The sequence below is a fragment of the Bubalus kerabau genome, chromosome 1, assembly GCF_029407905.1.
Source record: "Bubalus kerabau isolate K-KA32 ecotype Philippines breed swamp buffalo chromosome 1, PCC_UOA_SB_1v2, whole genome shotgun sequence".
NCBI lineage: Eukaryota > Metazoa > Chordata > Mammalia > Artiodactyla > Bovidae > Bubalus > Bubalus kerabau.
This window is the reverse complement of record NC_073624.1, coordinates 43,093,658-43,109,855: the sequence shown is the minus strand read 5'-3', so window position 1 is coordinate 43,109,855 and position 16,198 is coordinate 43,093,658. Positions and strand designations below refer to the sequence as shown.

The window sequence follows — 16,198 nt, the reverse complement described above, 5'->3', positions numbered from 1 at the left end:
CCATTGGACAGCGAAGGATGGAATCTGGAGCTGAGGGGCAGAGGCACGCTGCACTTCAAGACTGCCCACCTAAACCACCAAAGGCTCAAGTTCGGTTTAATTGGCAATTCCACAAAGGGCTCTCTGCGCTTTTCGAGTGATCCAAATCACCTGTTCAAGGTCACGCCAAGAGTTACTGGCAGCAATCAGCAAGGTCGCGTAGAGCTGCGGAGTTCGCGACCGGCCGGCTCTCGACAACTCAGCGGGCCCACCTGGTGGCCCGCAATCTGCGCAATCGCGGGGAGAACGCGCCCTCTCGCGACGACTTCTCGCCGCATCTGGGCCTGGCACAAGCGTCCCCCGCCCCGGGCGGAGGCCCGCGGTGGCGGGGCCCGGCACCGGAAGGAGGAGGTGCGCGCGCGTGGGGGCGGGGCGCACCTATATAGGCCCCCCCCCCCCCCCCCCCCCTCCACGGCGTCGAGGGCGGGCCTGGGCAAGAGCGGCTGAGTCGGCGGTGTGCCTGGTGCCGCAGACGCCGCCTGCGAGGACAGGGAGGGGAGGCGGGAGGAGGAGACAGGAGTGCGGGGTGGCGCTGGTCCACCTCCGCAGCTCTCCTGGCTCCCGCCGGCTTTCGAAGGCGGGCCCGGGCTGCGGCAGCGGCGGCGGCGGCAGCGGCCTCGGCGGCCTGCGGAGGTGAAGCCAGGCTGCGGCTGCCTGAGTCGGCGCTGCGGGGGCAAGTGGCCGACCGGCGAGGGTGGGCCGGGTTGGGCGACCGCTGCCTGGAGTGCAGGACGGCTCGGCATCCTTGGGGCGAGGCCCTGGCGGGCAGGTAGCCCGTGCGTCTTACGCAGATCGGCTTCCTAGAGGCACCTGCAGAAGTGGCCTCGGCCCGCTGCTTCGGCGACCGGACGACTGTGGGAGGGCGGGGGTCGCTGCCCTCGGGGGGCCGAGGGCCCGCCCGGTAGAAGCGCCTTTGGCGCGGGCCTTGCGGGGGCCTGGGGCCTGTTTTGTCCTTGCTCTGGGGATGCCCCTCAAGGGGAGTGGGGAGAACAGCGCTAATGCGCGGGGCTGGAGGGGGAGCGAGGGCCACGGTCGGGGCGGTGTAAGGCTCGCCAGGATGCGCCCTTAAACCGGTTGACTTGTGAGTGGTTATGGGTTAGTTTAAACAAAACTGAACACCAACTCGAAGAGGTCGAAGCTTGAGAGTACCTCGCTCCAGTGTCCAGTAGTGACGAGCTTGCCTTGTAGGCCGTAGAGCAATCAAAGGGAAGTTAGCATTCTTGTTCAAGAAGTTTCTCCGCACTTAGTGAAAGAGAGCTCTGAAAGAATTGTGTTTGGGATTTTCTTTTAAATGTGGTTGTTAGTGATTGGGGTTGGGGCTGGTGGTGAGAGATAATGTGAAGAGTTTCGAATGGCTGGCTGCCTTGTCCGGATGGGGAAGGCTTATTTTTTGTGTGTGTCATCACTTGACCATAGAAATTATTCAGAATGTGGGTCGCCCTCAGCTCTGAAGCCACTGTTTGATTAGCAGTTCTTCCTCCCTATGTGGGAAATTGAATTTCTGGAAATATCCCCCGTATAGTAGATTTTTGCCTATGCAAAGGCGCCAGTGCTTGGCACGAACTGCCTTCAAGGTAGTGAAATGAAAGTACAGTATTTAAAACAACATTAAGTTTTGAGCTCACTTCTGTGGAAGAGAATTTTGTGGGGCGTGGGTCTAGACTTTAAAGGGAATTTAAAGCCTCTAGTCGTAATTTAGTTTTATTCCTAACTTTTTTTTTTCCCTTCCCTCCTTCAGCCTCATCTGTTTCAATGGTGCAACTCTCTTCATCTCCTTTTGGTTACCAGTCACCTTCAGGCCATTCAGAGGAGGGAAAACAGAGGACAATGAAGTCAGCCAAGCCCCAAGTGAACCACAGTCAGCATGGGGAAAGCCAGCGGGCGATGAGCCCCTTGCAGTCTGCCCTCAGCTCTGCTGCCTCTCCTTCCCAAGCATATGAGACATATATTGATAATGGACTCATATGCCTTAAACACAAAATTAGAAACATCGAGAAAAAGAAGGTAACTTTTTTCCCCCACCCAGTATATACACCATGTTAAATTAGAGTTAAGGAACTTGCTTTTTTACTTTCTATCAGGGCTCCTAGATATTCTTCCTAAAGATTTCTTTCCTGAAGATTTAAGTAACCTTAAGATTTAGCTGGCTGAAAATGTACAAGTGGGCTAAATACTGACTGTATTAAATACTTTATATTTGATTTGCCAGAATAGCTGAATAAAAATATTCTTCATAGTAAAATTATTATGCATGCTACTGTTGAAATATTTGAAGAGGTAGCTACTTTAGGTCAGATGAATTCCTTGCATGTAGTATTAATATTTCTTTTCATAAATGAATAGTGTTCTTTTTTTTTTTAGCTTGTTTTCCTTGTGACTTTCTGCAGCATTTGATATTGCAGTATAACTGCTGCAGTCATTGGAAGCTTTAACGATGGCAGAGCCAGAAGATGTTTTAGCACTAATTTTTGTGTTGCTAGGTGATTGTTTCAGATTGGTTGGTGAAAGCATTGTAGGGAGCCTTGTAAAGATACGCAGGTTGTAACCAGCCTGATGTGACAGTAAATGCTGATGTAAAGATCCAGATCATTCCTCATTTCCTGAGTCATGTAGCCTGTGAAATGGTACTGCACATAGCTTTGTTGTGTCATGATTCTCTTTTGCTTGTGATAGTAGGTGAGTTACTATCTGGACCGAGGAACTTTTGAATATTTCTATGCCAAGACCTAGTTAAATCTAGGAAAGTTGCTTTTGATGCAGGAGGGTGAAGAGATTTTCAAGAGTTTGGTTGACCCTGTTCCTTTCTGTTCCCATTCCCCACCCCACCCCCACCCCCGCCAACACACACTCTAGGAAGATAGTGAAGAAGGGCCAGTTACTGGTAGCTTCTCTGTAGCCTTAGTTCTCACCAGTTGTCTTTTGAATGCATGCAGTTGATCATGAGCATGATAAGGTGAGTGTGCCTGGGTCAGCACAAATCCCCTGCCACTGTGGGAAGTTAGAGTCAGAGCAGGATCTGTTCTAAGCGGGATCTTTTGATAGACTCATAAATATCTTACCCAGGTGGAGGAACTACATATATATGTGTAATATATGTATAATTATACTCTTCAGCTGAACTATAGTACCTCTTTAATTTTGAATACCAATCTGGTCAGTACTCATACATTTGTTTCAAGCTTCTGAGAAAGTATTTTAAAGCTATAAAGCAAACATAGAAGGTGCCTAAAATTGCTTTTAGAATACCATAAAGGGTAATGTCATTATTTGGACAATAAATGCAATTTATTTGTCATTTATTTACTTAAATATCAGATTTTTTAAAATGAAAGATGGCTTCAAGTTGAGGCTACTATAATTCTAGAAAAAAATATATATTACATTTCTGTACTTCCATTAGAAAGTTTCACTGGACAGATGCTCACGTAGTTCAACAGGTAACCATTTAAGCAGGACTTTTCAGCCTCACAAACACTATTGCCATTTTGTGCTGGATAGTTCTTTGTTGTGGGGGGCTGACCTTTGCACTGTAGGATGCACTGCAGCATTCTATAATGGCCTGGCCTCTACCCTCAGAATGCCAGTGGCACCCACCTCCTCCCTATCCCCTGTGTGGTGATAGCCAGAGATACCTCCAGACATTGTCATGTGTCCTTGGGGGACAAAATTGCCCCTGATTGAGCACCATTGGGTTAGGGGCATATGATTTATTTGTTAAATCCCGATGTGTCATGTAATGTAGTTACAGAGCCCATTAAGAGAAAAAGGGTTTATTACCACTTAACTTTTGTAATTCCAGACTAGTGTTGATTGTGTGTAATATTTTTTTTTTTCTGACTGGAATTCATCTACAACTGCCTCTTATCTTGTACTAAAATGTTATAGATTGGTAGTTTACTGCAAGAACTTTGTTTTCATGAGAAACAGTCTGGTATTTAGTTTGTTTCAGAATTTTGTATCAGATTGTGGTAGATACAAGCTTCTCTTTTGTAGCTCAAACTGGAAGATTACAAAGATCGCCTGAAAAATGGAGAGCATCTTAATCCAGACCAGTTGGTAAGTGGTTTCTGATCCTTTGGTCAGACTTATTTTCTTAGTAAGACTCTAGATGAATCTGGGGGAGACCAAAGAACGGGAGGAGAAGGGGATGATAGAGGATAAGATGGTTGAATGGCATCACCGACTCAATGGACATGGGTTTGGGTGGACTCCGGGAGTTGGTGATGGACAGGGAGGCCTGGCATCCTGTGGTTCATGGGGTCGCAAAGAGTCGGACATGACTGAGCTACTGAACTGAACTGAAAGATTTGATAGGCTAAAAAGGAAGAGTGAGAGTCCACTGGGTTTTTCCAAAGACTTTGTCTTCAGCTATCAGGTCTTATATCTTTGACTTTACTTTTGCACTAGTAGATAGTATATGGATGGGGGTGTGTGTTGTCGAATAAGAGTGAAGATGTAGATAATCACAAAGCGTTAATGTATGGATTTAATTAAACTTTCTCTAGAGTAGACTGAAGGAGAAGAGCAGGGAATCACCTAGCTTTCTACTATTTACTCACATATTCTAAACCTGATATCTCTGCTCTAAAATGTAAAAGGGTAACTGCTACAGCTTGCCTTAGTTTTCTCTAGTTGCTTCTCCTTAATTCCTTTGATGGTATCTCCCTGCTTTTCTATCCTGCATTGCTGTGTTCCTTCTTAGGAGGCATGTTTATCTGATAGATATCAGGCCTTTAAATATTTACTGTTTATGAAAGCTAAAAATACTCTTTACGTTGCCCATGGTATAACTAGTAATTGCAAGTTTTATCTAATAGGTTGAAGGATAGTTTTTACAGTATGGAAAAATTTAAAAACCCTTTATTGATGTTTGCCTTTTTGATCTGATCACACTTCCTGGCTAAGACAGCACAAAATTAAAAGTTATTTGATCTAGCATGTGGATCTGTTGTCTTTTATGTTATTTAAAGTTTTTGGTTGTGAATTACAGGTACTGGTATTCAAGGACTTTTTCCTTGCCATGTTGGCTCTTCTTCACTGACCTAGAATTTTTGTGATGTAGTGAATTACTGTTTTGCTGAGACACAGATTTGAATTGTCGAGTTGTGAGAATGATGTGCTCAGATGGCTGGTGAAAGGACTTAGCTGGACATTCAGCATTTCAACACGGTTTTGTTTTTAAGTAGTCATGGTATGTTCACTAACTTTTAAAGTGATGAAACCTCTGTCTAAACACCCTTGGAGAAAGTGTTCTGTTACATGTTTTTGTCTTTGGGGAAACACAGGGGATGGGAATGGGGAGGCTGGTGATTCTCGTGGTAGCTCTCTAAGAAATGTTGAGGAGCTCCAGCCAGGTGAACTTTAATCTCACTAGTCTGAGATACACAAGCTACTACATGTTGCTTCTATAGTATTAACTTTGATTGCTTGAGTGATACCTGACAGACTCCAAATTTATATTGTCAATAGAGCAGTTCTCTGAACTCTAGATTCCTCTGTCCAGTTGCCTTTTACTTCATTTTGCTCCGCAAAACCTGTTCTCCTTTAACCTCCACTATATCAGTTAACAGCCTGATTTACTAGAAGGATGGTATCACTCAAAACCTTGGAAAATTTCTCATTTTTCTCCTCATACCTTGTATCTAGCCCATCAGCAAGTGTGTGGTCAATTCCTCCTTCAAAATAAATTCAGAAACAGACCATTTCTCAAATTCTGCCTCTGCCTTCCTGTTCCACACCACATCACCTTTCATCTGCATTACTGTAACAGCTTCCTTATAGGTTTTTCTGTTTCTGCTCTCCCTCCACGTCTGTTCTTAACACAGTAGCCACAGTGTGTGCGTGCCTGTGTGTTCACTTAGTCATGTCTGACTCTTTGCGACTCCATGGTTTCTAGCCAGCCAGGCTCCTCTGTCCCTGGGGTTCTTCAGGCAAAAAAAACTGGAGCAGGTTGCCATTTCCTTCTCCCTGGGTCAGGGATCAAACCCATATCTCCTGCATTGGCAGGCAGGTTTTTTTTCTTTTTTTTTTTTTTTTTTTTTACCACTGAGCCACCTGGGAACCCCAGTAGCCTCTGTTGCTGCTAAGTCTCTTCAGTCGTGTCCGACTCTGTGCGACCCCATAGACGGCAGCCCACCAGGCCCCTCTGTCCCTGGGACTCTCCAGGCAAGAACACTGGAGTGGGTTGCCATTTCCTTCTCCAATGCATGAAAGTGAAAAGTGAAAGTGAAGTCACTCAGTTGTTCCCGACTCTTAGCGACCCCATGGACTGCAGCCTACCAGGCTCCTCCGTCCATGGGATTTTCCAGGCAAGAGTACTGGAGTAGGGTGCCATTGCCTTCTCCAAGTAGCCTCTAGTTCTGTTCAAAAACAAGTCAGATATCAGTCCTCTGCTCAGAAGTCCCCCACTGTTGGTTTCCATCATGGTGCAGAATGGGATATATAGTAAAGTGTTAGTCGCTCATTCGTGTCCGACTCTTTGCGACCGCATGGACTGTAGCCTGCCAGGCTGTTCTGTCCATGGGATTCTCCAGGCAAGAATACTGGAGTGGGTAGCCATTCCCTTCTCCAGGGGATCTTGCCAACCCAGGGATTGAACCCGGGTCTCCTGTATTGCAGGTGGATTCTTTACCATCTGAGCCACCAGTGAACCTCAGAATGGCCTGTAAGGCCTACAAACAAATTATGCTGCCTATTTCCTTTTACATTTTCATTGCATTTCCTGCACTTCTCTCTTGCTGGCTTCATCCCAGCAACACAGGCCTTCTTCTGGTCCTCACGTATCGCAGCCGTGCTGCTACTTTAGGGTTTTGCTGTGCTCTTCTTACTGCCTGGGGTGCTTTTTCCCCAGATGTCTAAATGGCTCCATTCCCAACCTCCTTCAGCTTTTTCTTTGAAGGTCATCTCAGTAAAGCCTATCCTGATAACACTCCTTTGCTCCTTTCCTTGCTTTAATTTTTTTTAATAAAAGTGCTTCTCTGACAAACTCAAGTTTTATCTCTTCCTCCCTTGCAGTGTAAGTTCTGTTAAAGTAGAGGTTTTGTCTGCTTACTGCTGTTTTCCTATTACTAGAATGGTTTATTGCATATGGTAGGTATTTAAATATTACATACAGATTTACTAAATATAAAATGATTGAATATTAGGTTTTTAGATGTGATTATATAGTTAGCAGTACTTTTGAGAAATAACATCTCGTACAAGGAACATATACTTCAGGCAGAAATTTAGAAAATGCAGATAAGTCAGAAGAAAAAAAATCTATAATCTGAGCCCTCAGAGACCTGTTGTCAATAGTATAGTACTTAATTAAAAAGCCCTTAAGTTTAGTTTTTTAAAATTGGAAGTAATTCACATAGTTTAGAAATAGGAAATGTTAAAAAAGATGTTTTTTCTTTCACCCTGTCCTTCCTCTGTTGAGTACTCATCTTATAAAATAATGATTCTGATAGATTGCTTTGTATCTGTCCAGTTTCTTTAAGCCTGTATACAGCTTAGCTTAATATAGGTACTTTCGGTTTCTTTTTTTTTTTTTGGCAGTTTTAGATGCACAGTAAATTTGAGCAGAAAGTGGAGAGAGTTCCTTGACCCCACACACGCACAGCCTTTTCCACTATCAGCGTTCCTTACCAGAGTGGTCCATTTGTTACAATTGAACCTATGTTGACACAGCATCATCACTCAAAGTCCATAGCTTACATTAGGGTTCAACCCTTGGTATTGTACATTCTGTGGGTTTTGACAAATATATAATGGCACGTATACTGTCATGGTAACATACAGAATAGCTTCACTGCCTTAAAAATCCTCTGTGCTCTACTCGTTCATCCTTTTTTTTTTTTTTTTAATATGGTGTCTGTGTTTCCACAATACTTTTAAATGATTTAAAAGTATTCATTTAAATTGCACATTTCTGTGATGTAGGTCCTTTTGTCTTTATAAGTGCTTGAAAACTGAGATGAGAACAGTTAATGGGAAAATTGCTGGTAAATGAAAAGCTGGAGAAATGGAGGAAAAATGGAAGTTTAGTGTTATAAAAAACGAGTTGTTTGTAGAGCAGGAGGGTGCCTCTGTGTTGAAATTGTCTGAAAAGTTAGCCAAAATGAAAGCTATACAAGATCTACAGGTTTAAAGGATGGGATTGACATCACTGACATTCAGTTCAGTTCATTCGCTCAGTCATGTCCGATGCTTTGCGACCCCATGAACCGCAGCACGCCAGGCCTTCCTGTCCATCACCAACTCCCGGAGTCCACCTAAACCCATGTCCATTGAGTCAGTAATGCCATCCAACCATCTCTTCCTCTGTCGTCCCCTTCTCTTCCTGCCCCCAATCCCTCCCAGCATCAGGCCAGGACAGTTCTGGTGGAATGGTGGAAACAATCCAGGTTGATAAGGGCTGAAGAGGAAATGGAGACTGTGTAGACATTTTGAAATTTGTCTGAGACTTGAAGGAAGTGGTTGTCAGAAAGGCACTTTTTATTTTTCTTGTGTAGGTTGGGGGAGACTTGAACTTCAGTGCTGGTTTCAGCATCAACAGAGAGGGAGAGGCTTAAGGCATTAAAGAGAGAATCATAGATTAAGTTCTCCTGTGAATGCAGAGTTGAATAGGATCCAGGGCACAGGTGGAAGGATATCTCTTTCACTGTATAAAAAAGGAGAGAAAGGAAGGGTGGATCCACATCTAATGATGGGAAGTTGAGTTAATGTTATTTGGGAGTAGATATGAAGGGGTATTGGAGAAGGAAATGGCAGCCCACTCCAGTGTTCTTGCCTGGAAAATTGCCTGGCGGCAGGCTATAGTCCACAGGATCACAAAGAGTTGGACAGTCGAGTGTACACACTGGAGAAGGAAATGGCAACCCACTCCAGTGTTCTTGCCTGGAGAATCCCAGGGACTGGGGAGCCTGGTGGGCTGCCGTCTCTGGGGTCGCACAGAGTCAGACACAACTGAAGTGACTTAGCAGCAGCAGAGCAGCACACACACACACACACAAAGGGGGTATTCCTTTCCAGTTTCACATCCCTTTGAGGACTATTTACTATGGTTATGTTACCTGTGCATTCTTGGTTCTAATATTTGAACTGCCTGTTTTATTAAGAAATATGTAGTCCATACAAAATACTGCATATAAGTTACAGCGCCTAATAAAGCAAGTGTCAGAACCCACTGCTGCTGCTGCTAAGTCGCTTCAGTCGTGTCCGACTCTGTGCGACCCCATAGACGGCAGCCCACCAGGCTCTGCCGTCCCTGGGATTCTCCAGACAAGAACACTGGAGTGGGGTGCCATCGCCTTCTCCAGTCAGAACCCACTACTTAGCTCAAATAGTATATTAGGAACACTATTGAAGCACCTTCTCTGAGCTCCTTCCTGTAACTTGACCTTGAACTTCCCCCGTTCATTCCCTTCCTTATGTTTGAAGAGAACTTACTGTCCTTAAATCTGTTAGGGTGACTTTTTGAAACTTACAATAAATGTTATACTGTATATTCTGCAGCTTATCTTTTTTCATTCACTACATTTAAGATTTTTATATTGAGGCAAGTATTTCTATTTCATTTGCTTTTCTCTACTGGATAGTAGTCTATAAAGATGTATGTTTGAGTTGTTTGCTCTTATTTTTTGGTATTCTACTTTGATTGGTCTTACATGTAAGATACAGGTGTAAGATTTCTTCAGGGTGTGTGCTTATCATTGGGCTGTAGGGTATACCCATAGTTAACTTCCCAGTAAAAATGCCAAATTAGTTTCCTAAATTATTGTACCAATTTATGTTAAAACTATGTTATGTTACAGTACACAGTTCTGTTGCTCTATACTTTTGCAAAGACTTAATAGTATTCAATTATTTTAAAAACAGCTTTCTTGAGGTATAGTAAATATAACATTAACCCCTTGTAACTGCACAATTCAATAATTTATAGTAAATTTGTAGAGTTATACAACTGTTACAATCGAGTTTTATTTACTTTAAAAAATATTTATTATTTATTTTGGCTCCAGTGAGTCTTAGTTGTGACTTGTGGGAACTTTGTTGCAGCAAGTGGGTTTCTTAGTTGTGGCATGCATGAGGGATCTAGTTACCCAACCAGGGATCGAACTGGCCCCTGCATTGGGAGCATGGGGTTTTACCTACTGGACAACCAGGGAAGTCCTAGTAGCAAGTTGTAGAACATTTCCAGATCCCTTTCAAGTTCTCTTTTGTGCTGTTATTTGCTTTCTGTCTCTATAAATTTGTCTTTTCTGGATATTGCATAGAAAATAAAGTCTTGTATCTGTCTTCTTTGACTTACCATTATGTTTTTCAGTTTCATGCATGTTATAGCATGTATCAATAATTCATTTCTTTTTGTTGCTAGCCAGAATTCCTTTGTATGGTTATAACACATTTTGCTTATCCATTTACCAGTTGCTGGATTATTTGGATTGTTTTTATTTGGGGCTGTAATAAATAATGTGCTGTATAAATTTGTCTACAAGTCTTTAGGTGGGTATATGCTTTCAATTCTTTTGGGCAGATACTCAGAAGTGGAATATTACACTATTTTAACTGTACAGGCTTTGTAATATGTCTTTATCTGATTAGATGAGTTCCCCATCTTGTTCTGTTTCATATTGGCCCTTTGTTCTTCCATGTAGATTTGAAGTAAAGTCCATAGAAACTTGCCCCTTCTCTAATTATTTACTTTCTTCATCTGTGAAATTGAAAAGAAAAATTTGCCTCTTTAAATTTACAGGGAATTCCCTAGTGGTCCAGTGTTTGTGACTCTGCTCTCACTGCCAAGGGCCCAGCTTCAGTCCCTGGTCAGGGAACTGAGATCTGGCAAGCCACATGCATACCCTCCAAATTTGCAATATTTCTGTTATAATACTTAATTTGTTGTTATAGGTAATTATTTACAAGTTTTTCCTACCATAGTGTAAATTTGTTGAGGTTGCTTCATCTGTGACTCTCACTGTGCTACTTGTGTAATATATTTGTGTAGTGAATGAATATTGACAGAGGAATCCTGTAGGTTCAGTGTTCTTAAAACCCTCGGGCCTCTCTGACCTTAGACTTTTATGGATAGTCAACTTCATTTTTATTATTATGGTTCAGATTTCTAGCATAAAAGTTGAATTTTTGAATTTAACTTTATTTAACTTCTACTAAATACTTTCTCCTTACTTTTTTGAGTATGTGTAGTAAATGTGTACTTAGTCATGTCTGACTCCTTGCAATCTCATGGGCTGAAGCCTGCGTGGCTCCTCTGTCCATGGAGCTTTGCAGGCAAGAATACTGGAGTGGGTTGCCATTTCCTTCTCCAGGGAATCTTCCTGACCCAGGGATTAAACCTGCATCTCTTGTGTCTCCTGGATTGGCAGGCGGAGTCTTTACTACTGTGCCACACCTGGGAAGCCCATGTGTAGTAAATGGCTAGTTCCCAAAGTGTTAAATCTCTTCTACTGTTATCAAGGAGCGCTTATTTTTACATATTGTACTTGGAAATTCACAGAATTGATGTTTTCTTATCTGGTTTGGTAGGAAGCAGTTGAGAAATACGAAGAAGTGCTACATAACTTAGAATTTGCCAAGGAGCTTCAGAAAACCTTTTCTGGACTGAGCCAAGATGTGAGTATGTTTTTTTTTTTTTTTTTTGCTTTTCTTAAAACCAGCTTAATTACTGACCTTGAAGAAAATGTTAGTGTCTGATAATGGTACTTGGTTATTGTTCATCTAATGCCTGCTGATTTTTTATTCTGGGAGGTGGGGTGGAGGATAGCTACTGAAGAACTCAATACAAATGTTATCTGAATACGAGATATTGTGAATAAAGTATTCATTATCAAATGTATATTATTTCACTATGGAATTATAGAAATCACTGAGAAATGGAATGAAAATTTTTTGACAGATTTGTTTATCAAGAAATGTGGGCTTGAAAATTTAAATAATACTGGCTTGTGTGTTTAGCATTATTTGACATATGATGAAACATAGAATTGGTAGATCCTTCTTGAGAGCATGACAGTTATTACCAGGAAAATTTATGGTTCATAATTTAAATAGAGTTAAGTGTGGTCTCACTGATATAGTTTGAATTACTCTATATTGGCAATTCAAGTTTTTTTCTCCTATAAATTTAACCAGTAATTAATATGAAGTCTTAAGCTTTCATTAATAGGTATTCTTCATTGTTCTAGAGTCTTAGTTTTAGAAAGATGGACCTTTAGAGATCCTGTTCTAACAACTGAGGAAATATTTTGGTGAATTCATTCTGGGGTAGGGAGAATGTCTCATAGGCTTTTCTACTTTTTGGATACTTTATTGTACAGTGAATTAAAATTCTCTTCTCCATTCCCCTGGGATCAAAAACAAACAAAATACCACAAAATATCATTCTGAAGTGGATGACATCTACCATCTTAATCTTTGTATTATATAATTCTGAGTTGCTCTTTTCTGGATGTCTGACTTTTAAAAGGTAGTGTGAAATTTAAAATAGCCTAGTATAGAGATACTTCCTTCTGTTTTCTGAATACTTCTGTTAATGCAAGTCTAAGATGATATTAGATTTCATGGCATCCGATATCATGATATTAGATATTCATGGCCTCCAGTCCCATCACTTCATGGAAAATAGATGGGGAAATAATGGAAACAGAGACTTTATTTTTTGGGGCTCCAAAATCATTGCAGATGGTGACTGTAGCCATAAAATTAAAAGATGCTTGCTCCTTGGAAGAAATGCTATGACCAATCTAGACAGCATATTAAAAAGTAGAGATATTACTTTGCCAACAAAGGTTTGTCTAGTCAAAGCTATGGTTTTCCAGTAGTCATGTATGGATATGAGAGTTGGACCATAAAGGTGAGCGCTGAAGAATTGATGCTTTTGAGCTGTGGTGTTGGAGAAGATTCCTGAGAGTCCCATGGACTGCAAGGAGATCAAACCAGTCAATCCTAAAGGAAATCAGTCCTGACTATTGATTGGAAGGACTGATGCTGAAGCTGAAACTCCAGTAGTTTGGCCACCTCATGCAAAGAACTGACTCATTGGAAAAGACCTTGATGCTGGGAAAGATTGAAGGCAGGAGGAGAAGGGGACTACAGAGGATGAGATGGTTGGATGGCATCACTGACTTGATGGACGTGAGTCTGAGTGAACTCCGGGAGTTGGTGATGGACAGGGAGGCCTGGCGTGCTGCGATTCATGGGGTCACAAAGAGTTGGACACGACTGAGCGACTGAACTGAAGATGATACTAGCTTTGTTATCCATAGGGCACTTTAACTCATGTTCGCTTTTTCATTACTTAATTTTAATACTTTCTGTTGGCTCCACATCTGTTAAGCATTTCTAGGCTATTTTATTATATTTATTTTTTTGGCTATACCATGTGGCATGTGGGATCTTAGTTCCCTAATCAGGGATGAAACCCATGTCCCCTGTATTGGAAGGGTGGAGTCTTAACAACTTGGCTGCCCGGGAAGTTCCTCTAGATTATTTTATTATTTTAAAAACTTTTTATTCCTCTAGGCTATTTTTGGTACAGTGTTTTTAAGTCATTTTTTTTTTTTTCTGATACATGTGATTGATTTATCCCTCTTCCAATGTGTTGAGTTTATTTAGTTTTGGTCCATTGTGCTAAAAGAAAGATCTTTATGTTTACCTTCTGGTTGGAGGTTTGAAGTATATTTCTATAATACTTAATAATTTCTGTTAACTCTTTTCTCAGAGTTAACCCTATCAAATTTTAATTTTTTACCCAGGTTTTTTTTTAGTGTATGATGTTCTTTTTAGATTTAAATCTTGTTTTAAACATCATCCATGTGCTAGGCACTATGGAGTTTCACTATTTTTATAATGAAGTACCTTTCAGCCTATTGAGGAATTTTTTTTTTTTTTTATGAAGTCTTTCTTTTGTTAGACCTCTGCTCTGAGATAGCCTGTTTGCAGTTTGTGTAACATTTTCTTCTTTCCCTTCAAATTAGAGTTGGGAGCCTTCCTATTCAGTCCACATCTCTTTGTTTTTTTGATAAGAGCTTTGTCCTTTGATGGGGATTTATCATTCAGAGTCATGGTTCAGAAAATAAATTTTATGGTTTGGTACTATTGGTTGATAATAATCTACTTCATTTCTTTTTAACCGGTCCTCAACTGAAAGAAGATAAGTAACCTGACTTACTAGTTTCCACATAAATAAGGAGAAATAGGCTGCTGTTAGTGGTTAGCATGATATCTGATTATGACCTGGTTGTCATTCAGCTACTAAGTCGTTCTGATTCTTGGTGACCCTATGGACTACAGCATGCCAGGCTCCCCTGTCCTTCACTATCTCCCAGAGTTTGTTCAAACTCATGTCCATTGAGTCAGTGTCATCCAACCATCTCATTCTCTGTCATCCCTTTATCTTGTCCTCAGTCTTTCCCAGCACCAGGGTCTTTTCCAGTGAGTCAGCTCTTCACATCAGATGGGCAAAGTATTAGAACTTCAGCTTCATCATCAGTCCTTCCAATGAGTATTCAGGGTTGATTTTCTTTAGGATAGACTGGTTTGATCTTGCCGTCCGAGGGAGTCTCAAGAGTCTTCTCCAGCACCACAGTTCGAAAGCATCAATTCTTTGATGCTCAGCCTTCTTTACGGTCCAACTCTCACATCTGTACATGGTCGTAGTTAACTCACTAAGTTGTGTCTGACTCTTGCAACCTCATGGACTGTAGCCTCCCAGGCTCCTCTGTCCATGGGGATTCTCCAGGCAAGAGTACTGAAGTGGGTTGCCATTTCCTTCTCCCACATCTGTACATGACTACTTGAAAAACCATACCTTTGACTGTATGGACCTTTGTTGGCAAAGTTCTGTCTCTGCTTTTTAATACACTGCTTAGATTTGTCACAGCTTTTTCCTAGGAGATCTGGAAGACAACATATTTCTTACTTGATTAAATCAATAAATATTTGAGGTCCTGTCACATGTCAGAGTCTATGTTGGGTCCTAGTGATATACTGGTGAACAACAGAGATAGAGTCCCTGTCATCATGGAGCTGAAGGCTAAGGGGGATGCAGTTCAAGAGAAAGATAAACATTTAATGCAATAGATACTTTGATAGGGGAGGTTCAGTGTGACCTGAGCAATAAGAACACCTAATCCAGCCCTGGGAGGTGGCTAAAGAGAGATCTGAGGTAATCATGTGATACAGTCCCAAAGTGTCCTCAGCACCTTTGTATTTTCTTATACCATCATGAGTTTGTGTCCACGGGAATCCCACTGTCTTGGAGAGCTAGAATTACCACCTCTTTTGTCTTTCCCCCTCTCAAGCAGAAACTGAATTTGATAAGTGCTATTGAGGTCCATATTGAGGTCTTGGAAAAAGCTTTGCTGAGCCTTTGCCATCCTGGAGAAAATTCCCTTGTTCACATAACCCCCAACCAGTCTGTTTCTCACTCTCAACGTTTTATCTTCACCCATTGTCTCTTATTGGAGAAGGTAATGGCACCCCACTCCAGTACTCTTGCCTGGAAAATCCCATGGATGGAGGAGCCTGGTAGGCTGCAGTCCATGGAGTTGCTAAGAGTCGGACATGACTGAGCGACTTCACTTTCACTTTTCACTTGCATGCATTGGAGAAGGAAATGGCAACCCATTCCAGTGTTCTTGCCTGGAGAATCCCAGGGACGGGGGAGCCTGGTAGGCTACCGTCTATGGGGTCACACAGAGTCTGACACGACTGAAGTGACTTAGCATAGCATAGCATAACATTGTCTCTTATCCCTGGTAGTAGTGCAAGTCATAGTTGGCATTCATACCCTGTAGAAAGGAATTAATAATGCCATAATGAATCTTTTTCCTGAGGGTTTTTTTTTTTTTTACCACCATCTTAGTTGATTAGGATTTATGAACATCTTTTTTGTAGAGTTTTGAATATTGATGCTGAATCAAAGTACTTTAATTCATTTATAGGAAAAATCAAAAGGATTTTTTTTTTCTGTTCCCTTAATTTTCATACCTTGGAGAATATCCAGTATGATGGAAAAATTACAGACAGAAAAACAGTTATGGGGAGAAAAAACTGTTTAGGTTTCTCAGAGGAAATAGATGGTACTTCTTATTATTGGTATTTTATAAATGAGCAGTCACTTTTGGGACCCACATATTATGTCAGACTTTAAAGTATT

General features: G+C 41.6%; 1 protein-coding gene across 9 annotated transcripts in view; it reads left to right on the top strand.

The window, feature by feature from the left end:
* The first annotated feature begins 218 nt into the window (after window positions 1-218).
* Window positions 219-16,198, top strand: part of CAPRIN2 (caprin family member 2) — a 42,970-nt gene continuing 26,990 nt past the window's right edge. For 3 of the 9 annotated variants that reach the window (XM_055573155.1, XM_055573132.1, XM_055573166.1), the window contains exons 1-4: window positions 238-390; window positions 1,778-2,043; window positions 4,033-4,095; window positions 11,566-11,652. In XM_055573155.1, the coding sequence (XP_055429130.1) occupies window positions 1,792-2,043; window positions 4,033-4,095; window positions 11,566-11,652 (402 nt within the window). In that variant the 5' untranslated portion in view covers window positions 238-390; window positions 1,778-1,791. Of the gene's footprint in view, window positions 391-455; window positions 713-1,777; window positions 2,044-4,032; window positions 4,096-11,565; window positions 11,653-16,198 lie in introns of those variants that run through there. The other 6 variants (XM_055573123.1, XM_055573111.1, XM_055573176.1 and 3 more) reach the window with 5 other exon arrangements.